This window comes from Equus asinus, chromosome 1 (assembly GCF_041296235.1).
Source record: "Equus asinus isolate D_3611 breed Donkey chromosome 1, EquAss-T2T_v2, whole genome shotgun sequence".
NCBI classification, from domain to species: Eukaryota; Metazoa; Chordata; class Mammalia; order Perissodactyla; family Equidae; genus Equus; species Equus asinus.
The window spans coordinates 164,238,160-164,264,498 of NC_091790.1; the positions used below are offsets into that span (position 1 = coordinate 164,238,160).

At 42.2% G+C, this 26,339-nt stretch overlaps 1 protein-coding gene across 1 annotated transcript in view; it reads left to right on the top strand.

Moving 5' to 3' along the window:
- Positions 1-22,930, top strand: part of NPSR1 (neuropeptide S receptor 1) — a 150,216-nt gene extending 127,286 nt beyond the window's left edge. Inside the window, exons 6-9 of the mRNA XM_014838764.3 lie at positions 1,822-1,898; positions 14,148-14,234; positions 19,201-19,381; positions 20,230-22,930. Coding sequence (XP_014694250.2) covers positions 1,822-1,898; positions 14,148-14,234; positions 19,201-19,381; positions 20,230-20,320 — 436 coding nt within the window. The 3' untranslated portion in view covers positions 20,321-22,930. The remainder of the gene's footprint in view (positions 1-1,821; positions 1,899-14,147; positions 14,235-19,200; positions 19,382-20,229) is intronic.
- Positions 22,931-26,339: the final 3,409 nt, after the last annotated feature.

Below are 26,339 nucleotides of genomic sequence, written 5' to 3' on the forward strand. Positions count from 1 at the left end.
CATTATTAAAAGCAATTAGTGCTTTGTCAGCTACTGCAGACTAGAGCCCTGTTTTCTTTTAAACAAGTGACTCTCAAGAGAGAAGTCTATGCAGTTTTAAAACAAAGCGGTGCTTTCTCCCAAAGTTTTTAGTCGAAGTACTTAAAATATTCAAAATGTCAAATAACATTTTTAAAGGATATAAATTTTTATGTTTATCAAAGGGGACATAAGATACAAAATTTGCTGATGCTTTTGAATCATTAATGCATTTTCCTGTTAGACAGAGATTATATCAAGAGTAGATGTGATATGATGTGAAAAATGGAGAAAGAAGAAGGTAAGGAAAATGACATTTATTGAGTCTCTGCTAATTTTCAAGCACTGTGCTTGGCACATTAAATGTCACGTTTGATCTCTAAAAGACTCTTAAGAGGTTTGTATGATTAACTCCATTTTACGGTCTCAACTGAGGCCCAATGTCTTAGTCCATTCAGGCTATTATGACGAAATACTACAGAATAGGTGCCTTGTAAATAACAGAAATTGATTTCTCACAGTTCTGGAGGCTGGAAGTCTGAGATCACGGCTGGGTGAGGGCCCTTGTTGAGGTTGCAGACTTCTTGTTGAATCCTTACATAGTGGAAGGGGCTTGGGAGCTCTGCCGGGTCTCTTCTTATGAGGACACTAATCCCATTTGTGAGGGGTCTACCCTCATGACCTAATCATCTCCCAAAGGCCCCACTTCCAAACATCATCATATTGGGCATTAGGATTTCAAGATATGAATTTTGGAACGACACAAACATTCAGCTCAAATTACTAAGTGTATTAGTTATCTATTGCTGGATAACAAATTTCATGAACCTGGTGACTTAAACCATTATACCTTAATTATCTCATAGTTTCTGAGAGTCAGGAGTCTGGAAATGGCTTACCCGACTCATTTGCTCAGACAAGGCAGCCATCAATGTGTCTGGGGTGCCATCAGAGGCTCAACTGGAGAAAGATCTTCTCAGCTCCCACTGGTTCTTGAGAATTAATCTCCTGGGACTGTAGGACTCATGGCAGCTTGCTTCTTCCAAGCCAACAATGGAGAGAGACACTAGTGAGACAGGAGCTACACTCTTATGTAACCACAGGCATCCATCCCCTCACCTTCACCCAATGCATTGATTACAAGCAAGTCACAGGTCCCGCCACACTCAAGGGGAGAGGATCACATGAAGGTATGAACACCAGAGGCAGGAATCATGGGGCCACAATAAAAACAGTCTAAAGTCAAGGTCACACAACCAGCAAGTAGAAGAACTGGTTACAAATCTAAATCTTTCTGACTCCAAATCCTGTATTTGGATTCTGATCTCAGCTATACCTCTCACCACTTGAATTATCTTACAGAAATCCTTTAACTTCACCAGTCTTAGCCTCCTCATGTGAAAAACAAGTAGCTGGGTCCAGCTCTGTGGCCTAGTAGTTAAATTCAGTGCACTCTGCTTTGGCAGCCCAGGTTCATGGGTTCCGTTGCCTGGCATGGACCTACACTGTTTGTCAGCCATGCTGTGGTGGCGACCCACATATAAAGTAGAGAAAGATTGGCACAGATGTTAGCTCAGGATGAACCTTCCTCAACAACAACAAGTAGCTGCATCCGCTGATCTTTATGGTGGCTCTTGGTTTTGACCAGCTGTGATTCTATAATCAGCAAGTGTAGGGGGCAGGTGAGGTTGAGAGACGCTCATCCATACCTCACAATCAGGGAGGCGGGAGCCATCCTCTCCCTGTGTCCTCACAGTAGGGATCCATCAGCCATTTTAATATCACCTTTGGTCCTTTCCACAGCGTCATCTATGCCATTGTGATCCGAACTATTTGGACTAAAAGCAAAGCCAGTGAGACGGTGATTTCCAACTGCTCAGGTAAGCCTCCACTCTGCATTGCCCCACTCAACTCTTGGCTGATTTTGTTTCTGCAGAGGTTTTTCCTTGAAAATATGAGCTTAGGTTTTCTGGATCTAACAAGCCCGCTCTGTTACGTCAGGGCCCAGCTCTCAGATCAGACCCATCAAAGGCTGTCCTGGGCAGGCTCTGCCTTCTCCAGGCGGCCTCCCTGAAAACTGGAAGAAGGAAGAGGGACTTTGGGCCTGGCTAAGCCGTCTCAGCACAGAGTCCCCTGAAGCAGGCCTTGAGCCAAGATCCAAGTCTCTCAGGCCTGGCCAAGAAGCACCCTGGAGGACATTGCGATGAAAAGAGAGGACTGACCGAGGAGGACACCACACATGCAGCAAAACACGAGGATAGCCACTTCTATTGGACTTGAATTTACAGATGGAGAAAACTGCCATCTATCCAGAGAGCAATGCTGGACTCTAAGTCAGTCAAGGCACGGTCCATGCTTTCCCCACTGTCCCAACACACCAACTCGCACCAGACCCAGTCAGAGATCGCTGCTATAGCTGGTCCCCGAATTCCATTTCAGTAAACCTGAGCGCAGAGCACCTCCTGCACGGCTGGTGCTGACACTTGGAGGCCTACCCTGCTTCCCAGGCAAACACTGCTGAACCGGACTGAGGTCAACACGGAGATAACACAGCAAACCAACTGCCGGAAAGAGAGGAGAAAAGTCTCCTGATTTTCTATTTATTATAATGTGACTACTTCTGTAGGAGGGATCTAGCTCTGCTCAGGTTCCATGCTTCCTGCTATTCCTTGTACACACATACACAAACACAGGCCCACATGCACAAATGCACGCATTCACACACCCAGTCACACATCCACCTTCTTATGTGCTCATAGGCACACATGTATACATACTCACCCACACGGACTCACACAGGGCAGCAAGGTACAACACAGATATCTGGGATGAGAAGAGAGGGTTCCAGTTCCAGACGTGCCACGAAGAGCTATGCCACCTTGCAAAGTCATTTAAGCTCTCTGAGCTCCGAGTGGTTAAAATGAGAGGACAGACCAGAGTTTCTCCAAGTCCTCTTAATTTCAGACTTTGAACTGAGATCTTTACTGGGCCAAGAGGGAGATTGTTCTCCTCCCTCTTAGAGCTACTTCTTCCAGTGTGGCTGTGAGAAAGTCAAGAGGACTCACAAGTACTGTTGGGCACTAATAATCTATGTCCCTTTCCCTCGGAGAACTAGTAGAGATGTATGAATCTTAGTGGCTTCATCTGAGTTCGGTTCAGTTCTGCTGTGTTCCTCCACACATCAGGAGTGGGACAAAGGACTGGGAATCCCAAGTGGAGAAATAGCACAGGTCTTGAGTACAGGAAGTGTACAGTCTTGTGCATTGGATCTCAGCCCTGGCTGCACAATAGCATTGCCTGGGGAGCTTTGCAAATGCACCAGTACCTTGACACCACTGCCTGAGAGATTTTGATTCACTCAGTCTGGAATGGGGTCTGGGCATCATTACTTGAAAAGCTCTTTGGATGATTTTAATGTGTGATGAGGTCTGACAGCCCCTAGTCTAGTAGGAGACAGTCACAGGCGGCTGACTTTCACGTTGAGTGATGAGAGTAACCCAGAAGTGTGCGCTGGCTGCTTGGAAATTTTTCACCTGTGAAGAACCTATCACTCAGCTTGTGACTCATTCTGGCCTCCACACAGATCCTTGTGCCTGCTTCGTGCTCGTGTAATCTCCTCACCCTGCTTTTTTTCTAGAAAAGAAAGAGCGATCAGAGAGGATAAACACAAATGTATTCATTTTATTCATTGTGAGTGTCTCTGGTCAAAGTCAGAATATTTGTCTGAAAAAAAAATAGATGAGAGCTTCCTTCCTCTATCAGATATCAAATAAATACATTAAATACTATAATTGTTGAAGAGGGTATCCCTATCATACAGTTATACAAACAGGAGAATAGAACACAACAGAAACTCTAAAGGAAACTTTGGGAATTTAGGGTGTGATGAAGTATTGCAAACTGATAGGGAAATAGAGATAGTTCAATAACTAATATTGAGAGAACTGCCCAGCAATTTGGAAATAAATACGCTTAGATTCCTATCTCTTATGCTATAAGGAAATAAACTTCTGATTAGAGGTTTATATGAAAGAGAGAGACAGAAAATAAAGAAAATATAAGAACATTGTTTATAATCAGGAAAAAATGAAAAAGTTCTGAATACCCTATAATAATGGATTGAGCATAATAATTGCATAGCCATATAATGAGATATTACAGCTATAAGAATTATTGTATAGCATACTTATTGCAGTAGAAAGATGTCTACAAAGTATTATATTAAGAAGGAGAAAAAAGTATGATATCGTTTTTATAAATATGTGAATATATAATATACATTAGAATATATATGTGTATGTACAGATAGATGATAGCTGAATGGATGGATGGATAGAAAGACAACGAGCGAGAGAGAATGTCAGGACAAATACCAAATGTTATAGTGATTATCTTTGAGTGGTAGAATTATAGTTGATTTTTCTTTTCTTTTTTTTTCTTTCCACCTCTCTGTGTGTTAAAATTTTCTACAATTACATAAGTTGTATAATATGAAATAGTAGCCTAGTGGCCCTTTAGCCTGGGTAAATAGCCATTATTATGCTAGTTGTATAAACGAGATATTCATTTTTTTTTTAAATCATCACTCAGTCCCCACAAAAAGTACACTTTCAATGCACTTCCCTGTGTAAACTTCATGCTTGGACCCCAAGAGACCCAAGACTGAGACTCTCTCTCTTATATATATATACACATAGTTCTTGAATCTATGAATCTTTAAACTTTCAAAACTTACATGCTCAGTGAATGGGTATTGACCAAGATCAGATATATCCTGATATATAGATAGGCTCTACATGCCGAGCCTTCCATGAGGCGTGAAATTCCCACCAATGGAGTCAGTCCTTCTTTGTCAAGGTACTATCTCTAGGAGAGCCCAGGAGAAGTACATTTGTCACCTAGGCTGAGTAATGTGCACTATACAAGCAACATATTGATCAAGTTATCCCTTAACAGAGTGTACGCCTCGTTTGGTGATGAACAGACCAAGTGTGATGGGACCAGAGGGTTTTGGAAGGTCCAGAGCTTTGGGTTGGAAGGGCATCAAAGAGAAAAGGGGAATGTCTTTGCCTGTTCAGGCTTCCATAACCAAGTACCATAGACTGAGTGAATTAAACAACAGAAACTTATTCTATCACAGTTCTAGAGGCTGGGAAGTCCAAGATTAAGGTGCTGGTCAATTCTGTTCCCGGTGAGAGCTCTCTTCCTGGTTTAAAGACGTCTGCCTCCACCCTCTTGCTGGGTCTTCATACGGCAGAGAGAGAGAAAGCTCTCTGGTGTCTCTTCTTATAAGGGAACTAGTCCCATCATAAGGTCCCCACCCTCATGACCTCATCTAACTCTAATTACCTTCCAAAGGCCCCATCTCTGAATACCATCATATTGGGAATTAGGGCTTTAACATAAATTTTGAGAGAACACAAAAATTCAGTCCATAGCAGGAGGAGAATCAGAAAAAATAAGACACTGTGGAAATAAACAAAGACCAACCAAATTAGAATAGAAAAAGCATATTTATTTAGAGCTTGCTACAGCAAGAGAGTCAGCCACCATCACTTGCATTTTGGCAGAGATTCAAATGCAGGCACAGGAGTGGAAATCTTTATAGTGGAAACAGGGGAAGGCTGCAGATGTGCCCTGGTTAGTGGCTGTGGCATGAGAAGCTGTAGGCCGGCTAAGTAGAACCACGGCATTCTATGTGACTGTTAGGGGTGTGAATTTGGCTTTTTCTCTTGTTGGTTTTAAGTTGAAAGCAGGGACAAAAATTAAAGTCGCTGTCAGTTACTAATCAGGTCTTGAGCATTTGGGATAGATTGTTACAGGACTGTGTGATAGAGATAGAGGTCTGACTTCCTACAAGTCTGACTTGTACATAGTTGCTTGGCTTCCTGGTCTGGCTGTTGATAATGTGTTGTGTTCCTGGACTGGTTGTTGCAGAGTGTGGGTCAGAGTTCTATTTTTATGTCTGGTCTGGCCATCATCCTTTTGTTTGTTCAGTCTGTCAACACAGACTGACAGACAGAGGGACAGACAAAGCATCTCCTGTCAGCCACTTCACTAGATCCCTCCCACACTTTATCTCCCTGAATCCTCACACAGCCCTGCAAGCTGGTATTATCATCTATCTTTTACAAATGCAAGACAAGCTCGAAGGTTAAGCAATTTGCTTGCTTTCATAGGTAGCACATGACACAGCCAGAATTCAAAGGCACAGATGATTGACCAGGAAGCCTATGATTTCTCCCCTGCATCAGGCTGCCTCTCAGAAGGAAGGACATTACAGAAAGGGACATGGTGAATGACTGAAAAAAAGAGTTCAAAGTGAAAAAAAAAATTTTTTTAATTAAAAAACCCAAACTTGAGATTTGGGACATGGCTTTTTTTTCTACCTCATTCCTTCTAGAGTTTGCCTTCAGAGCACTATCCCAGTCTCATCTCCTGAAGTGCTTTGTTTTAATGTATTTAAAATCTTAAAGGAGACCACTACTGGTAGGTGCAGGGCCCAATTTTGTTTAGGTAGGTTGAGGTCTTCCTGTACTTTGACTTTTGAATCAGATTGCTTTAAACCCCTGTCCTCAGGTTTTCACCAGTTCCAGGAAGTTGGTGTGTCTCTCCCTGCCTGCCCCTCTGAGCTCTCGCCCTCACTATCTCACCTCCCACAGCTCTCTCTGTTCCCTGTGCTCCTGGTCCAACGAACGATGGAATCCTCCTCATTTTCCTTGAGTTCACCACTCACAAGAGTGAATAGAGCAAATGTTGCCAGAGGTGATAGAAGGTTTCCACATTCTGTCAGCTACCCCACCACCGAGGGTATCTCCCACTCCCTCTTCTCAGCAGGCCTTTCACCACTGTGATTGGGCCCCTGTCTCTCTCCAGAGTCCCCCATACCTCTCTGCTATTGGATTTTCCAGTCCCTGCACTCTTGGTTTTCCCCATTCTCCCGTCTCTAAAATAGAACAAAGCCACATAGAGATGTGTCTTCCCTCCGATACACAGTATACCATAATCCCTCCCCAAAGGTGGAAATGGCCTCAGTCAGTTTTTATTCTTTAGTGCAAGTTTATATCTCCATTACACCTATTTTTTAGTTATCTGTATCTTTATGTCACCATCAGTGACCCCCTTCTGGAACGCGGGGCAATGGTAGTCTCCAAAGCCCATATGCTCTCTGTATCTTATTCATTAATGGAACTCGTTTGATTTCCTATCTGTCGTTACAGCCAGGCAGCTCTGGAGTTGGCTGGTAAACAGATCTCCAATGGTGTGAGCACGCCAGGATTATTGCTCATCAACAAGGGGACATCAGCAATGATTAGTGTGAACAGAAGCTCACTTTGTAAACACAGGCTGCAAAATTCAAGCCATAATTAGTTTAAGAACCACTCTTCTTACTGGCAAATATGTCTATTTTCTCCCCCTCAAAGGCTGACAGAAAGAAAAAAAAGAGAACTATTTAAAAAATGATCAAAAGACTTTTCCACAAATAAGTGTGGAGAGCAAGAGATAGAGGAGATGAGGTTTCCATTTCATAAATGAGCATGCCCTTGATGCCCAGGGGTATCCACTTGTAAAAGAGAGCACCCCCTGCATGGCAGCAGGAGACTGCGAGGTGCACCCTGGAATAGACTAAGTGTAACACATCTGGACGCAACTGCATCTGGCCACGATGACTTGGAAGATGTGATAAGATCCATGCTATACCCAAACTACATGTTTCAAATTAAATGAGGCAGAATGAGGAGGAGAAAAAAGCTTTGGATTAAGATCTGAGTTAGAGTCCTATTCACGTCTAGCAAAATGAATTTAAGATAAGCCCATTAACTGCTCTCAGTACCTGTCTTCATCAGTAAATGTGGGTAAAATGGCTTCTCTACAGATAAGTGCATTTAGCAAAAGACGTAAAGAACTTTATGGGAAAAACTATAAAGACACAAATAAACGAAGCTTGTAGCATGTTCGTGGACAGTAAGATTCAATACTATGCAGATGTCAGTTCTCCCCAGCGGATCTACAGATGAATGCAGTTCCAATCAAAATTGAAATGGGACATTTTATTCAGCTTGAAAAGCCAATTTTAAAATATACACGAAAATTTTAAGAGCCAGGAATAGCCAGGAAGGCACTCCTGGAGAAGTGGAACAAGGTAGTGGAAGTCTACTGTACTAAATATTAATATTTATCATGAAGTCAGAGTGATTAATAAAGTCTGATATTGACACAATACAATAGATTAATAGAAAATAAACAGCCCCAAAGCAGAGCTACATATGGATGAGACCTTGATATATGTCAGAAGATCTTAGGGAAAGAAATGAAATTGAATCTTTACCTCAGTCCATAGACAAAACCAAATAAATTTGACTCTGTAATATTTAAAAAAATCAAGTCACAAAGTGGCAGAAGCTATTTGCAACACATATACCTAGAATAGATGAAGAGATCCTAAAAATCAATTTTAAAAAAAGATTTTTGAAAGAAGATAAATAGAAAAGAAATGGGCAAGATACAAACAGGCTTTTCACAGAAGGGAAAATAGGAATAACCAAAAGTAAATCCTCAACCTCATTTTATAGTCAGGAAAGTGCATATTTAAGTTCAATTAGATACAATTCTCCACCCACAGGATTGGTAAAAATTTTAAAGTCTGATATGTCTAAGAGTTGACAAAGATATAAAACTCATGGTTTATTTGGCAATATCCTTCCTCAAAAACTTAGTAGGTTTCCGATCCATTCACTTCCAATCAGTTTCATGCGCCAGCACCATATCCAAAAAGCCTTTCTTAATATAATTCTCAGGTCTAACTTGTTTCTTTGCTTCCTCACCCAATCCCTGTCTCTCAACTTAATGGAAGCTAGCTTGAGACCATCTGAAACAACAGGTGGGAGGCCACATCCTTATCTGATCTTTGCCTCAGGAATGATTCTCAATGGATCTTTGCTGGTTAAAACTTCTCAACGTTATGACTTAATCTGGGGACTAGGGCCAGCAGTTTCATTGACACACGACTGTACACTTATAAAGGGTACATGTTTCCTTTAATGCTCTGCCTGCGTTCTCGTTTTGCACTGGGCCGCGCAAAGTATGTAGCTAGTACTATTAGAAGCTAGAAGCAATTGACACTTGCAACTCTACAGGATCTCAAAGTTTAGGAGTTTAATTTCCTTTCTTTTTTTTCACAAGCCAACCAAATCTTGTCTGAGTTCATCTCTTTTGTCTAATACCTTGCTAAATAAACACAGCTGGTAGCAATCAGCACACATTATTAACATTCTGTTTACCAAGTGTGATGGTTAATTTTACGTGTCAACTTGACTGGGCTAAGGGATGCCTAGAGAGCTGGTAAAACATTATTTCTGGGTGTGTCTGGAGGGCATTTCCGGAAGCATTTGAATCAGTAGACTAAGTAAAGAAGATCGCCCTCACCAATCTTGGTGGACATCATCCAATTCATTGAGGGCCTGAATAGAACAAAAAGCCAAAGGAAGGACAAATTTACTTGAGCTGGGACACCCTCTCCTCCTGCCCTCAGACATCAGCATTCCTGGTTCTTGGGTCTTTGGACTAGGACCAGGATTTACGCCACTGGCTGCCTGATTCTCCAGCCTTTGGTCTTAGACTTGCTCCATCATCTCCTCTGGTTCTCTCGCATTTGGACTTAGACTGAATTGCACCACAGCTTTCCTGGTTCTCCAGCTTGCAGTGAGCAGACTCTAGGACTTCTCAGCCTCCATAACTGTGTGAGCCAATTCCTATAATAAATTTCCTCTTATATTTATCCATATGTATTCCTATTTGTTCTGTTTCTCTGGAGAGCCCTAACTACTACACCAATCTTGTCTCCTGGGCTCCAGGCTCAGTAGGCACACAATCTGCCTTCCTAGGAATCATATGTGGCACTTCTATCAAATGGATCTCCCGTGTCCCAGCTTCCAATATCAGTTTCATTGCCACCTGCTGCCTGCCCACTAGGTCAATGCCACATGATTTAGAATTTTGTTGTGACAGCACTGTATATGAAGTACCAATTTCTGCTTTAGTTAAGGAAACACTAGCAGCTATAACAGAGTAACCCCAAAATACAGTTGCCTTAAAAATATAGAAATTTGTTTCTTGCTCAAAGTCCAATTGATGGTAAAGTTAAAAGGAAAGAGTACTGCTCCATGCAGTCATTCAGAAATGCAAGCAGATGGAGACTCTGCCATGCTTAACAGATGGCTACTACAGTATCCCTCGGCATCAACATCCAGGAGGAAGGAGCAGGGGGAATAGAGAGTGGAGGATTACTCAGGTGGTTTATCTGAGCCAGGTCTGGCACTGGTATATGTGGATTCTTCCCATGTTCCCATAGGCAGAACTTAGGCACATGACTACACCCTGCTGAAAGGGAGGCTGGGAAATGTAGTCTAGCTGTGTGCCCTGAGGGAAAAGGGAAGGATTTGGTGGACAGCTAACCAGTCTCTGCCACAATTATTTTAGGCCTGTCAGGTTTCACCTGGGCCGAGGAGCTGAGGAACAGAGGAACAGAAAAGGCTGTGTGTCAGGTGTTAGGTCATACCTCCTCGTATCTAGCTGTGACCTCTGGTTTGTTAGAGGCTCAAAGAAAAAACAAAGGGAAAGAAATGGCCAAAGTCCCACAGCTAAGCAGATGAGACCCAATACACTAAAAATATTTAACATTCAGGTTATATTTGTAAATAAAGAGGCCATCAATAATCAATCAAAAATGAATTTCAAATTTAAAAATTTTAGAAATCAGGCATAACTGCTAAAAACGTTTACTTTTTAAAATCAACCAAAACTACACAAAGTTCCCAACACATGGAAAAATATTTATTTTAAAATATTACCATGTAGACTTCCTTGTTAACAAACAAATCATCTGCACTCATTATAGGTCCACAGATGGCTCCTCAGGAATATCCCCCCAGGAATAAATTCCACTTCATTTAAAATCCCAAGATACCAGTTGCTCCCCTTTCAGGTGCTCAGCCCCTGAGAAGAATGGGTTCCCAGTGGCTCTGCAAGGGGCATGGAGGGTGGGGCAGGTAAGGAGCAGGAACTGACCACTTGGAGACTAAATTTCTAGCTTGGACCCCCACTAGGGATGCATCCTTGAACTGAAACAGCCTAAAGCAGCGCGCTGCTTCCAGCCCTGAAGCTAAAGGACCTGCCGCCCCTACGCTATCCCGGCTATTAATGCACAGTGACGGCTGAATTTAACTGCTTTTCACTCCAGCTCAGCGCCAAGCCTGAGTAGAAATAATCCTTTTATCTCCCAATAAAGGAGAATTACCAGCATTTTGTAGCTCAGCTCTCTTTGAAGAGCCATCTTTAGAAGCGGGAGGCTGTGCATTTCCTAGAGTGGTCAGATTAAGGATGCTTTTGACTGATCTCATTGGGAGATCGAAGGGCAGGTAGTTAATTATATTGTCACCCAGTTGCCCTGTGGAAAGTACTGCAAGTTTCCATTTTAAACAGATTCCAGAGCACAAATGTCATTCTTGAGAACTTTTCTGAAAAACCAACAAAGTCTTCAGGGCCATACTGTTTAGGAGCCAGCTGTGACTCCAGCAAATGGGGATACTTTGAAAGGACGCAATTCGGTCCGCTGCCTTTTTTACTTGCCTCCCATGGGTATAATCTCACTCTGATCATTTTTTGATGTATATAAGTCCTATATATAGATAACATTGTATAGTAGACTATCTAAATGTAGTAATACCTTCTGTTCACTTCCATAAAGGCAGCTCATGTTCCCCCTGAAATAATGTTAAAACCTCATTCATCCCAACTAATATTGGAATTGACATTCTCAGCATGGGACTTGGCATCTTGAATACATCCTCAAAATACAATAATCCTCAAAATAACTCTGTGAATTTGATGTTTTATGCCTCATTTTTGAATTGGGAAACTGAGGCTGGGAATGGTAGGCAATTTGCCTAAGGTACACAGCTGGTAATCGGTAGAGCAGAGGGTGTGTTCAGGTGGGACCCTGAAGCCTGTATCCTTGACAAGATTCCACCCTGGAAATCAGAGCTTTTCCAACCTTGCACTACCAATGTTTTGCACTGAATAATTCTTTTTTATGGGGACTGTCCTGTGCTTTGAAGGATGTTTAGCGGTATTTCTGGTCTCTACACACTAGAGGCCAGTAGCACCCCCTCCCTCCTGCCGTGACAACCAAAAATGTGTCCTGACACTGCCAAATGTAACCCCAGGGAGCAATATTGCCCCCAGTTGAGAACCAGTGCTATAAATGCTTCTGAAGCATTTGCTTCCTTACACCACTAAAGTTTTGTGGTTCTGTGAAATGCGTGGAATAATTTGAAGGTCCTAACATATACATAGTGACTAAGAGTGGCCTTACAGCGTAACCATTAAGAAATAAAAAATCAATTATAATTAGCATTTCAGTTCACTGCACATAAAAAGCCCCTATTCCTATTATTCCTGGTAACAGTTTGTCCTCTCCAGTGAGTAAATGTTCACACTGTGAAAACATTCAGAAGCTTCAGTGGCTCGTGGCTGCCTCAGAAATTCAGCCCCAACTCCTCACAAAGACATTCAAGGTCTTCCCACTTTGGCTTCAGTTCTTCTCCTCCCCTTCCAACCCAAATCCCTTTCAGGCTCCAGCCAAATGAGATGACTCACCATGGTCCAAACACATCCTACATTTTCTTGTTTCCATGTCTTGGCTGAAGACATTCCCTCTGCTTCACACATCTTTCCCAATCCCATACCCACACCCTCGGCTCCATCTTTGGAATCTCTGCATCTCCCCAGCATAGTAGTAGGCGGTCGGCTGTCTTCTCTGTTCGTAATTGGTTTGCGTCTCTCTCATCTGAACCAGACTTGGGGAGAGTGTGTGATCTTTCCTTGTAGACTGAAAGTTCCTAGAGAACAGGAACTCTGTGTTAGCCTATTTAGTTTGGTCCTTGTCTCTTAGCAGATGGCTATGCTTGTGGGATTGTGCTGGATCGGATTGGAGAGAAGATAGAATAAATAGTGCAAAGGTAAACTACAGACCACTTTCCATGGGGATTAAAGTAAATTTCAAATGTAAATTTCAAACAATGTAGCAAGGACAAGTGAGGACAGCATTTGGCCTCTAGTGTACAATCTCTCTTCCCCGTATGACTTGGATGCCCTGAGCGGCCCTCTGACCTGAGCCACCACTAGGATTGTGCCCACTAAGCCCTAATCAATGCCACCTGGCTGAGGGTACGTGGGACTGGCATCCCATCCATGCTTCCCTCACTGAGGATGCACTCTGGGGCAAGGCTGCACGCATCCGGAGGGAGGGCAACTTTTCCCAATCTTCACAGAGGCACCACATTGCCTGGCAGAAGTCCTGACAGTAAAGACTCTTCCATGGTGTCCAATAACTCCATCCCCAAATTTGCTATCTATCCACTCCTTTTAATAAGAGCTGTTGCACTGAATTCTGCCCACTTTAATCAACTTTTATTTTACCACTACTTCCTTACTAGAGAGAGGTTTATATTAATTCATTCAACAAATATTTATTAATCACACACTAAGTTTAAAGGATACAGTATTGAAGAAAACAAAGTCCTTGACTCCATCAAGGTTATATTCTCATGGATTCTTATATTTACCCCTCATGTGTTTACCATCAAACAACAGCCCACATAGAATTAAAGTTATATCCAGGCTCCTGTTTGGGACAGGATGTTTTTGAATATCCCTGGCTTGAGGTTTTATTGAGAGTGGAGTTTCTGAGTTAGATGAATGAGTAGTCTGGGGTAACCATTCTAAGAAAATGGCTTTGCCCTAGGCTGCTCAAGTGACCAGATGGGTATCTCAGCATCCTCCTCTGTGGTCACATGGCTAATTCGAGCTTCAGCTGATTCAGGGCATTCAACCAAGCCTCTTGAGAGAGACTGGATGTCCCAATGCATTGCATTTTATATTAAGCTGCAAACTGAGCATTTTCCAGTATCCAGCCCAGAGCCATCTTTACTCTGAAAATGTCCAAGGGGTCCTCCTGGGCGTAGGTGAGCAAGATATAAGTGATCTCCTGACAGCCACGAGTCTAACCTGAGACATTCCTATTGACAGAAAGAGCTCTCCATTTTACCATTCCCTTTTTGTATCTACAGATGGAAAGCTGTGCACCAGCTACAACCGAGGGCTCATCTCGAAGGCAAAAATCAAGGCCATCAAGTATAGCATCGTCATCATTCTTGGTAAGTAATGTCCCTCCTTCTGTCACAGAACTGTGTGAAAATTCCAAAAGCAAACCTGTACCTAGGACCTGGTGGCAGAGAGCCCACATAAAAAGGAATTTGTCTACGCACACTTCTACCTTTGTCTGATTGGAGTGGAATGTGTGGAACTTGGTCCAACTGTGGCTCCTTCAAGGGCCCACAATTGATTCCTAATCTCTCTCTTTATGAACATAGTTGCCCACCAAGGCCATGGGGTGGATAATTTGGAGAAAATCTGATTAGGACATGACTAGCTAAAGCTGATGCTCATCATCACCTAGTTGAACCAGTTACTTTCTTTAAGGCATACTCTCCTCCAGGGCTAAAGTTCATGAGACAGAAGTGGCATTTCATTTCTTCTGGATATTTAATTTCAGGGTCACTGTAGATCCCTCCCTGTGGCCGCTTTATCTTCTCCCCTACCCTCCTGTCTTCTTTCCTTTCCTTTTCCTTCCTCTCTGCTCTTAAGACCCATAAAGTCACCTCATCTTAGGGGGGAAAAAAGGCATTTCTAGAACACCTAATATGTGTCAGATTGGTGTGTGTTTGTTATTCTCAACCTTTCAAAACTTTCTCTCTTTTATACCCTCTTAGCTAATGACCTTCCTTTGTATTTCACTAAGAAAATACTATATCAGAATAGAACTTCCCATTCTCCCACTTTCACCTCCATCAACCTATCTGCATCTCCACCATGTGCTCAGTCTTTTCTCCAATTACTGTGGATAAACTAACACTGCTTCTTTCTAAGTCCAAAATGCTTGCTGGAGCCCTGAATCCCATTCTTTCTGCTTATTCAAGAATTTTGCTCCTTCAGATATCTCCTCTCCCCCGCAAATGTGCCCCTTGACTGGATCATACGCACGTAAACATATTATTACAGCTCCCTTGATGAAATCTCCTGGTAACAGACCCAGTTCACCACCCTTTTTTCTAGCATATCTCCTCCACTCTTCAACTCCCATTCTTTGGAGGCTCTTTCTATTAGCTATCTTTCCTGTTACTCCAGTAAAACCACCCTTATTAAGGTCACCACAACCTCCAAAATACCAAATGTCAATTCTCAGTCTTTGTCTTGACTTTCATCAGTCACTCCTTCTTAGAACACTTCCTTTGCTTAGAAATTGTATCTATTCCTACTTGAGATCAGTATTTGTATTTCTAGGAAGCTTCTCATACTCAGCATGTTAAACCAGAAGTCTTAGCATGTTCTCCCACCCACTGCAAAGGAACACTTCTTCCTGTTGCTGTCTCCATTTCAGCAAATGATACCATCTTTCACCCAGCATCCACACCAAAAACCTGAGGATCATCTGTCAGTCATTATTCTATTCCTCTCACATCCCACGTGTCTAGTTCATCAGCAAAGCCTGGAGGCTTTACCTGCAAAACAGATCTCAAATCTAACCATTTCTCAGCATCTCTACAACTACTACTGTCTTGGTCAAAGTTTCCACCAGCTTCTGCCTGGAACATTACAACTGGTATACTCTTATTCCTTTTCTGCAAAACAGCCAATGTGATCTTTTAAAAATGTAAATCAGATGCTATCACTACCTCGCAAACCTATCTATATCTTCCTATTATGTGGGAATAAAATCCTACCTTTTTAGCATGCCTTACGAGGCTGGTGTCATCTGTCAACCAGCCAAGTCTCCAGCCCATTCCCATTGCTCTCCTCCTTGATTATTCCATACCAGTCACACTGGTCTTCTTGCTATTTCTTCAAAATGTCAACTTGTTCACACCTCAAGAAGGTTACACTATTCCCCCCAACCTGGAATGCTCTGACTTCAGGTGCTAGCATGGCTTACATGGCTTACTCTTTCCAACACTTTTTTTTTTTTTTTCCAAAGATTGGCACCTGGGCTAACAACTGTTGCCAATCTTTTTTTTTTTCTGTTTTATCTCCCTAAACCTCCCCTGTACACGGTTGTATATCTGAGTTGCATGTCCTTCTACTTGTGGGATGTGGGATGCTGCCTCAACGTGGCCTGATGAGCGGTGCCATGTCAGTACCCAGGATCCGAACCCTGGGCCGCCGCAGCGGAGCGGGCAAACTTAACCACTTGGCCACGGAGCCGGCCCCTCCTTCCATCATTTTGTTTTCCAACAATGCCACCTCCTCAGAAAGGCCTCCTTGACAAGTCTTAAATAGCCTTCTTCTAGTCTTTACCCTACCTTATTTTTCTTCATATTCTTACTTCTACCTGACATTATTGGATATCTATTGATTTGCTTATATCTGTCTCCACTGCTGGAGTAATAAATCCATGAGAGCAATGAGTTTTGCTTTTGTGTCCCTTACAGTATTATCACCAAGCCCTTAAATAGGGTCCCACACCCACTAAGTGCTTAATTAATATTTGTTAAATGAATGAATGAATGAGGATATGCAGAAAGGAAAGGGATTTGTGCTATTCCTTTTTCCTTAGCTCAAATGCTGCCCCTCCCTATTCCTCTTGCAGCTCTTTGGAGCTCTGAGAAAGCAGAGCTCTCATGTAAGCTGCGTGTCAAATCACAAAAGCAGTCAATTTCACCTTTCTAAAATGCAACTGAAAAATGCCAAACACACCGCATGCAGTGTGACTCAGCCGGCAGAATATAGGCACAAAACAACACTGCGGGCAGACCTGGGGATAAAGCAGATGCCACCCACCAGGGCTCACAATCCTTTCCTAGAGGCTTCTGAAGTAGATCAAAGACTCCCTAGCCTTCCCAGACAATCAGAAGCACAGATACACATCCCCTGGAGGTTGAGTCAGGAAATGTATCTTATACGTGTGTTCCTGAGCCAGCATAGCCCTTTGTAATCAGGAACCATATGCACAGGCCCTGGGGGTCCTTTTAGTCAGAAAGCAGGGATGCCCACGAGAGGGTCAGCCAGTGTCAACAGCCCAATCAGACCAAATCGGCCCTCTCTATAACAAATATTTTGTAATGCCCTTTTATCATCCTGAAATGAAATGCGTACATAATACTATCTACTTAACATAATTCTTAAAAGACGAATATACTGCCTAAAAGGAGGACTGTATAAAGGAGGAATGGAAAAAAAATAGTTTAGACTAAGACAATACAGATTCCAATGTGCAAATCATTGGACACAGCTATCTCAGAAGAATAATGAAATAGTCAGATACTTACACCCAGACTGTAGTTATAGCTACAGATAAAAACCAATACGGTGTGTTCTCATGAACACATAAAAAACAAGCATTCTTGCTGTCAGTGATTGATTTTCTGAGCAAGTGAAAAAACCCTGGTAAAGTCCCACATTAAACAAAGTACTCTTTCCTCCATTTGCAAGGGAATTGCATTTCTGGAAGATTCAGTATTTATTAAAAATATTTGTGTTCACATCTATAATAGAGTTCGGTTTCTAGCGTGGAGTGGTTATAAATAGGCATCTCTTCTATGTAAATATCCAGTTGGGCATTCAAAGATGCATGGGACATGGCTGGGACTGCCTGCATTATGCAGGACGCCTGGTATCCCTGGAAAAACCAGAACCCCTCTCACACACACACACACACAAACACAGACACATTTTCCAAATGCTTCCAAAAGGCAATTTTGCCCCTCCATGCCCCAGAACCACTATTCTGGGCCAATGCCAGGGTTAACCACCAGAGCCCAGAATGTTCAGTGGTCTTTGTGTTTTAATCACTCCCCTTTAATACATTACCAAAATCTTGGGGGAAAAAACCTGTGTCAGTCAAACACTTATGGAGGAAAGTTGGTGCCTGCAAGCAGATAGTCAAGGAGGCCTGACTTCTCTGAGGAAAAGTCCTATGGGTGAGAAAGAGAGAAAAGTAGGGTGGAGAGAATGTGGCAAGAAAGTAGGAGAGCAGATGTGCATGTCTAGTCAACCCTAGAAAGGTTTACCTGTGTATGTGGGTGTTAGTCTGGGTTCTCCAGAGAAATAGGAGATAGATATATATGTAAAGAGATTTATTATAAGGAATGGGCTCATATGATTATGAAACTGAGAAGTCCTAAGATCTGCAGACCTAGGAGAACCGACAGTGTAATTGCAGTCCATGTCTGAGTCTGAAGGCAGGAGAAGACAGTCAAGCAGAGACAGTGAATTCTCTCTCACTCAGCCTCTTTGTTCTATTCAGGCCTTCAGTGGATTGAATAGGTCCACCTACATTGGGGAGAACAATTAGCTTTTCTTAGTCTATCAATTCAAATGTTAATCTCATCCGGAAGTGCTCTTAGAGAAACACCCAGAAATAATGTTTAACCAAATATCCCTGCACCCCATGACACAGTTAAGGTGACACATAAAATCAACCATCACACTCTCGATCTCCATTTTCCATCCATTTTCTTTGAGGGTTTGGAGCTAAACAGAATCAGGGTCTCACACACATCAATTGATTTGGAGAGAAGTATAGGATGGGTGTTTTCTGAAGTGGCTGACTTGGAAAAAAAAAATTGAGAACACTGTGATTAGCCAGTCTGTGCTCTGAAAATATTAGGTACAATGCTTTCCCCTTGCCATACCCTAAAACCAGGGGTCACTATCTGATTGAAATGTTATCTGTTCTGTCTTTTCCCATAGAGTTTCCAAAGGGTTTTGCTGGTTTGCTTCTGCACTGTGTGGGACGAGAAGCTAAGGCCACACCAAGCAGTTCCCAGGCTTTCAATAGAGTCATGACAGTCAAATCAGACCCTCCCTTCACAGATAGAGAGCTCCAGGAAATTTAGTCAATTTTAGAAATGTGTTTGTGGGATGTGGACACTTGTATGTGTATATGTGTGCGTGTGTGTGTTTAAACAAACATGACATTAATGTCAACACATGATATTAATGGTCTAAATATCCCTGAGATCCCAGGTGCAAAGGAATCTCCTAGTTGAAGCTCCCATCAGGGTCAACTCAGAAAGCCCCCTGGGCTGTGGCCCACTGTGGTGCTAATGACTCTCCTCTCCTCAGCCTTCATCTGCTGTTGGAGTCCGTACTTCCTCTTTGACATTTTGGACAACTTCAGCCTCCTTCCAGACACCAAGGAACGATTCTATGCCTCTGTGATCATTCAGAACCTGCCAGCCTTGAACAGCGCCATCAACCCCCTCATCTACTGTGTCTTCAGCAGCTCCATTTGTTTCCCTTGCGGGTAAGGGGCACTTCTGCCTGGGCCAGACATGCTGATGGCCACTACACTCCCACTCCTACATTCATCTTCCTCATTCCAGAGCCCTTGGCAGGTTATAGGTGAGACACTTGAGGGTCAGAAAGATCCCGCTAGTGTGACAAATTCAAACCCAGGCCCGTGCTCTTTCTCCAATACTACATCACCTCCTATAGCAACCGTCTTAATCAGGTCACCTATAAAAGACCTCTCTTTTGTTCAAAGCTTCTCCTTATGAGTTGCCTCAATACAAGGCTGTGGTGATGGCAGGACACAGAGCGTTATTACCATTTTACACATAAACAAATTGAGGCTCATAAAGTTAAGTGATATTATTGAGGTTATTTAAAAAATTAGTAGCAGAGCTGAAATTAGATCCCTCCCACTACTCAGTCATTTGGCTGTTTTTCAGCTGTCTCCCTACACAAGCTACAGGGAGTAAGGGGAGAAATCCATAGAAGATAGAATAGCAGAATGGTTTAAGTCTTGGGTTTGATGCCAGTCGCCGAAGTCCTGCCACTGCTGATTCGTAGTTCCGTGTGACCTTGGGCAAATTATTTAACTTCCATAAACCTCAGTTTCCTCACTTGTAAAATGCGGCTAATAGCAGTGCCTACCTCTTGGGCAGTGATGTCTCTGTCATTGGGCTCTGGTGCTGACCAGTGGGAAGGAGGACTGTGAGTACTGGGGAAGAAGATGGGGCATATTACATGTCAAGTGCTTAAAACAGTGTCTGATCCTTAATATATTCTCCGTAACTATTATCTCTTAACATCTCTATTTCCCTTTTCATCATCAAATGATTTTCCCTTCCTGTTTTATTCTTTCTTTAGGGACCAAAGATCACAGGATTCCAGAATGACATACCGGGAGAGAACCGAGAGGCACGAGATGCAGGTTCTATCCAAGCCAGAATTCATTTAGACCCTGGGGGAGTGGTAGTGCTGGCTTGCTGGCTGAACCCCATCAGCTCTCCTGGGTCCTTGTCACCACCTTGGGCATGTGCATGAAGCCTGAGCCGACTTCTCCACCCTACTCCTTTCATCACCTGGGGGATGTACAAGGCAAACATCCTAATGAGTGTGTGTCACCTTCATTAGCAAGTATCAGCCAATATGACATCACCAACTACTCATGCCAGCCAGGAAAGATGCCCCCTCCTTCCCCACCACTCCCAGCTCTCTTTTCCAGTGGTCAGCACCAGAGCCTAATGGACAGAGGCATCACTGGCCCACGTGGTCCAGTCTTGGGCAAGCAGAGGGGACTGAAAAAGCATGGTTGTATATGAGTCTTCTACTTACAATTTAAGAAGTAAATGAAAGACTTACCGAGACCTAAATTTCCCCCCCCATTTCTGGATTGGAGGTTCAGTAGTTGTAGCCAAGAAGATGTTTGTCCTTGAAATGCCAACAAATTCATTTCCAGGCATTGGCGCTTTCCATCTCCTCTGCAGATGGCCTTGGTTTGCAGATGGGTATGTTGGCAGCAGTCAACCTCACAGTTCCTTTGTATCAACAAATGATTTGTGGAACAAGCACAACTGCTGGCCCTCCAGAGCAAGGTAAAAATTGAGAGGAACTTTCTCTGATAGGAAAAGAAATAGTGCTAAGAAGTCATGGGCCCCAGACCTCTAGTCTCTGAGAGTTGGGACCTGGGTCTCATATGTCTTTAAGGCTCTCCAAAGGCTCCTCCCTTTGCATTCAACATTTGGGCCACTCTGGGCTCCATTCCTCACACCTCAGGGACACTTCTTCCCCTTTGAACTCTTTGAGCCTTATCTTAGTTAGAAGCTGAATTCCTGTGGCTTTTCCAGGCATGAGGTTTCTCTAAGCTCTTTATCGTTTTTGCACGTCGCAGCCCTTGTCTATCTCACACCTCGCCCGGGAAGCACAAGTGGGCTTATTTTGACAAGTCTGGAGTTTGGTATTTATAAGCATAATCCAAGTGAAATATGACTAAATGTTTTCTAGTCAATTTTTACCGTTGGATTTTTCCATAAGTGGAAGTGTAATAATTTAATTTGATTATATATACATCCCCACCCACGGCTCTGGGATGCGCCTGAGCTCCTTATTTTTAGCCTCACATACGTTCTTGACATTAAAATCTCCTTGGCAAAATCCTCCTTCCCAGAATTATTCTGAGCTTAAACCCTTTTTTTTTTTTGGCCTACTGCTAGCAGAGTCATTAAAATGTGCAGTGTATTTTAATAGCACTCCATTCCTCATTATGGTGTCAACCCAGAGACTACATGTTTAAGGTCACGGTGGCAATTTTTCCATAAACTCTCTTTTCAATTCCATCTGACCTTAGGGAAAGTCTCTCCTTAGGCAGAGATTAGACTCCTCAGTCACCATTTCTCTGAGAATTATTCTCTGAATTTGAGCAGCCTGAATAATCTAGTTTGATGTCTACATAACAGTTTTGAAGGCTGCTTCACTCTCTGTCCCATTAGAGCCACCCTGGAAGCTTTGAGTGGCTGAGAAGTACTTTAAATCAAGATGTGCCACAAAAGACCTACAGAATCATTGCTAAAATAGCTGCCTGCATGGGAGCCAATTAACAGCAAAATCTGGCGGGTGTCCTAGATGGCAAAACAGGAGGCCTGGGTTCCCTTGACAGATGCTTTCAACTTCTGTCAAGTTCTGGTCTGCAGAAGACATTACATGCCTACCTCATCCATCAATAGATTCCGAAAGTTAAAGAGAGACTCGAGTGAGGGGCTTTATGCTCTTTAGGAGCTGTGAATGTGGTTTTGTATTTGTTGGAATGCTGTATCCCTTATTCCCTGAGAAGACTGGAGATCAGTAAAAGAATGGTACAGGTTGCTGCAGGATAAGCTGCCATTAAAATGAAACTTGCTGTATATATTGGTGTGGATTCTGGAATCCCCATTTCCATGTATTTGCTGAGCTTGAAGAAACATGGTTTAAAAATTGTGAGAACACTGGAAATTACTTGTCTTATGGCCTTGGACAAATCATTTAATGTCTCTGGGCATCAACTGGCTCACCTGTAAGATGGGAACAAAATAAGACACCAGAGCAGAGGGTCTTGTGAGTTCTTTACAGATACAGGTTCTGAGATTGAATTGGCCTAAATTGCATGCAGAGAGTCAGAGCTTTTGGACTTCTTTCCCCAGGGGACCTGTGACTCAGTGACTCAGTGCTGAGTCATTTGCCCTTTAGAAGGTGTAACTTCCCCAACTATCACTTTGAAGTCAGAGAAACATCATTTCCCAATTGAGAAATACAGTTGGAGCTCTTGGGAACAATGAGAAGCGTAGTGTTGTGATGTCACTGTTTGTAGCCTTGGAAGCCCAAGTGGGGTCAGAGAAGTCAACAGGTTGCTATACAAAGTACAGATACTTACTTCCCACACCAAGATGTCAGAGAGGTCTACGGTTACGTTGTCACAGAGCTTCAGGTATAGGTGAAGATTTAGCATAACCAGAGTAGGTGTGCTTGATATATTCAGCTGCGCTATAGAAAAAAAGTATTTCCACTTTACTGAACTAAAATAAATGTGAATGGTAAAAATTTCTCTGATTTCATGGCTTGTGTGAAGCATAATGTAATTGAAGTTTAATTTCACCAAGCAACATTTCCCACCTTTTTTCCCCAGAAAGTGGTAACACCTTTTTAATGGCTTTAATTTGTGATTAATCGTGAGAAAACAAAGTATCCCTTTTAAAGGAAACAAACATGCAGCTTGAACTTGTTCCTTACTTCATCTGGACCACTCTATCTACACATATACAGAAAGGACTTTGCTCTTCCTCCCGCATCCACAGTGTGGAAAGGGACCAAATCCTGGCTCTGCTGAGGAAACAGGAAAACAAAACTATTTTAGCAGGAAATAAAGTGATTCCGCTCTTCTAGAATCATCTTAAGTAAGCTATAGACATGCAGGCAACTACAGTTCTTTTACGATCTTTTGAATATGCCTCATTTTTATGCAGATTTACCAATATTCCCTGCAGCTTTTCAATTGCGTTTGATTGAAAGGAGATGGTTGTAACTGTGTAAGTGCCAACCTCCTTGCTTTTGGAAACATGAAAAACCCATGTCTCATTTCTCTGCCATTGCATTTTAAGGATGCATTATCCACAACAAGGCTGGTGCAATTAACATTTGAAAAGTGCAATTCCATGCTTCTAGAATGTTAAAGTGGTTGGAGGCTTGGATCTTCTAGACTCATGGTTTTCAGACTGCTCAGGGACCCCCTAAGGAGTTCCAAGGAGGTGATTCAGTACTGATATTCATACACACAACAATAGCATGTAAGTCTAGAGGAAGACAGATGTAGTTAAGTTGTTTAAAAGTTTTTGAATTACCTGGGATGATGATAGAATATAGGTTACCATTAGACATTGATACACCAAAAAATTGTTAGTGCGGTTGAGTCAATTTCAACTCCTAGCGACCCTGTGGAGCAGAACCCTGTCTTGTCTTTTTGTGCCCTTCTCTCACCTTCTGGCACTATATCAGACAACGCTCTGCTGCTATCCATAGGACTTCCATGGCCAATTTTTTTGGAAGTGGGGATCAGGCCCTTCTTCCCAGTCTGTCTTAGTTTGGAAGCTCTGCTGAAACCTGTCCACCATGGATGACCCTGCTGGAATTTGAAATACAAGTGGCATAGCTTTCAATATCATAGCAACATGCAGCCACTACAGTCTGACAACCAACAGACAGGTGGTGTGGTTCCCTGACCAGGAATTAGCCCAGCCCAAGGCAGTGAAAGCACCGAATCTTAACCACTAGACCACCAGGGCTGGCTACACCAAGAACGCGTGTTGTAATTTCAAGAATGCATGTTGTAATCACTAAAATAATGGAAATGAAGAAGTACATAACTTCCAACTAAAAGACAAAGGAAACTGAATAATAAAATCACTCGCACAGTCCAAAAGAAGGCAAAAAAAAGAGAGAAACAGGAACATGAATGGCTGGGCAGATAGAAAGCACACAGGAAGATGATGGGTTCTTTATCCAACTATCTCAGTAACTGTAATAAATGTTAGCAGATTAAATGCTCCAGTTAATAATCAAAGATTGTCACACTGGATTTTTTAAAAAAGCCAACTGTCTGTTGTTTAGAAAAGACATGCCTAAAACACAAAGATACAGAAAGTTTGAAAGTAAAAGAATGGGCCAAGGCATTCCATGGAAACAATACCAAAAGAAAGCCAGTGAGACTGTATTAATAAAGACTAAATAAACTTTAGGGCAAAATCATCAGTTAGAGTTAAATAGGGATACTTCAAATGATAAATGTTTTAGTTCAATAGCATGATATAATAATTCTAAATTTCTGTGCAATTAACAACATGGCCTCAAAATATGTGTTTTAAAAGTCGTCAAAACTACAAACCAATAGACAAATCCACAGCCATAGCAGGAAATTTTATCATACTTAATTCTAGTCATTGAGGCAGACAAAAAATTAGGAATGATCTGGATAATTTGAACAACACAAATAACACAGGCAGAACACTTACACGACCATCCCAAAATAAACAGTCTCTTCCAGCGCACGTGACACAGTTACAAAAGCCTACTACATGCCAGGCCAAAACACAAGCTTCAAAACTTTCGGAAGACTGGGCTCATATGGTCTAGTTTCTCCAACCTCAGTGCAATTATGCTAGAATTCAAGAGCAGGAATATAACTAGAAAATTCCCATGTGTTTGGAAATTAGGAAATATACTTCTTAATAACTTACAGTCAAATAAGAAAGCATATAGAAATTAGAAAACAGTTGTATTGAATGACAATGGAATTATATATCAAATGTGTGGGATACACATAAAATAATGCTTAAAGGAAAAGAAGAAGAATTTAAAGTCAATGAACAAATCACCTGTCATGAAGTTCTAAAGATTCACCAAAGTAAATCCAAAGGATATATAAGGAAGAAAATAATAAGTAAGAGGAAAATTAATGAAATGGAAAACAAACATATAATTTAAAAGGCTCAATAAGATAAAATTCTGCTCTTGGAAAAAATAATAAAATTAATAAACCTCTGGTGAGACTGGTCAAGGAAAAAAAAAAGGATACAAATAAGCAGTATCTTTTCTTTTTTTTTGAGGGAGATTAGCCCTGAGCTAACATCTGCTTCCAATCCTCCTCCTTTTGCTGAGGAAGACTGGCCCTGAGCTAACATTCGTGCCCATCTTCCTCTACTTTATATGTGGGACGCCTGCCACAGCATGCTTGCCAAGCCGCGCCATCATGCACACACCCAGGATCCAAACCAGCGAACCCCAGGCCGCTGAAACGGAACCCGCAAACTTAACAACTGCGCCACTGGGCTGGCCCCAGCAGTATCTTTTTTTTCCCCTAAGGCTATCACTGTAGGTCCTGGAGTCAATAAAGAGATAATAAGAGGATATTATGACCCAGTTTATCACAAAACAAACTGAAAATATAGATAAATGGGGCAACTTCCTATTATTAACATAAGAAGAAATAGAAAATCTGAGTATTACCATTACTACTAAGGAAATAATACACCTTCATTGGTCAGTTCTACCCAATTTATGTACAAAGCAACACCAATTTTATACACTCCTTGGGAGACTAGAAAAAGGATGACTTTTAAAATTATTTATGAGACCAAAAAACCTTAACACCAAAACCCTACAAAGACATTACAAAAAGGAAAATTACAAGTCAACATTTGTCATGAAAATAAATACAAAAATTCCAAATGAAATATTCACAGGGGCTGGCCCCGTGGCCTAGTGGTTAAGTTCAGTGTGCTCTGCTTTGCCAGCCCAGGTTTGGTTCCCGGGCATGGAGCTACACCACTTGTCAGCAGCCATGCTGTGGCAGCAACCCATACATAAAATAGAGGAAGATTGGTACAGATGTTAGCTCAGAAGGAATCTTCCTCAGGAAAAAAAAAGTATACATATATATTAGCAAACCAAAT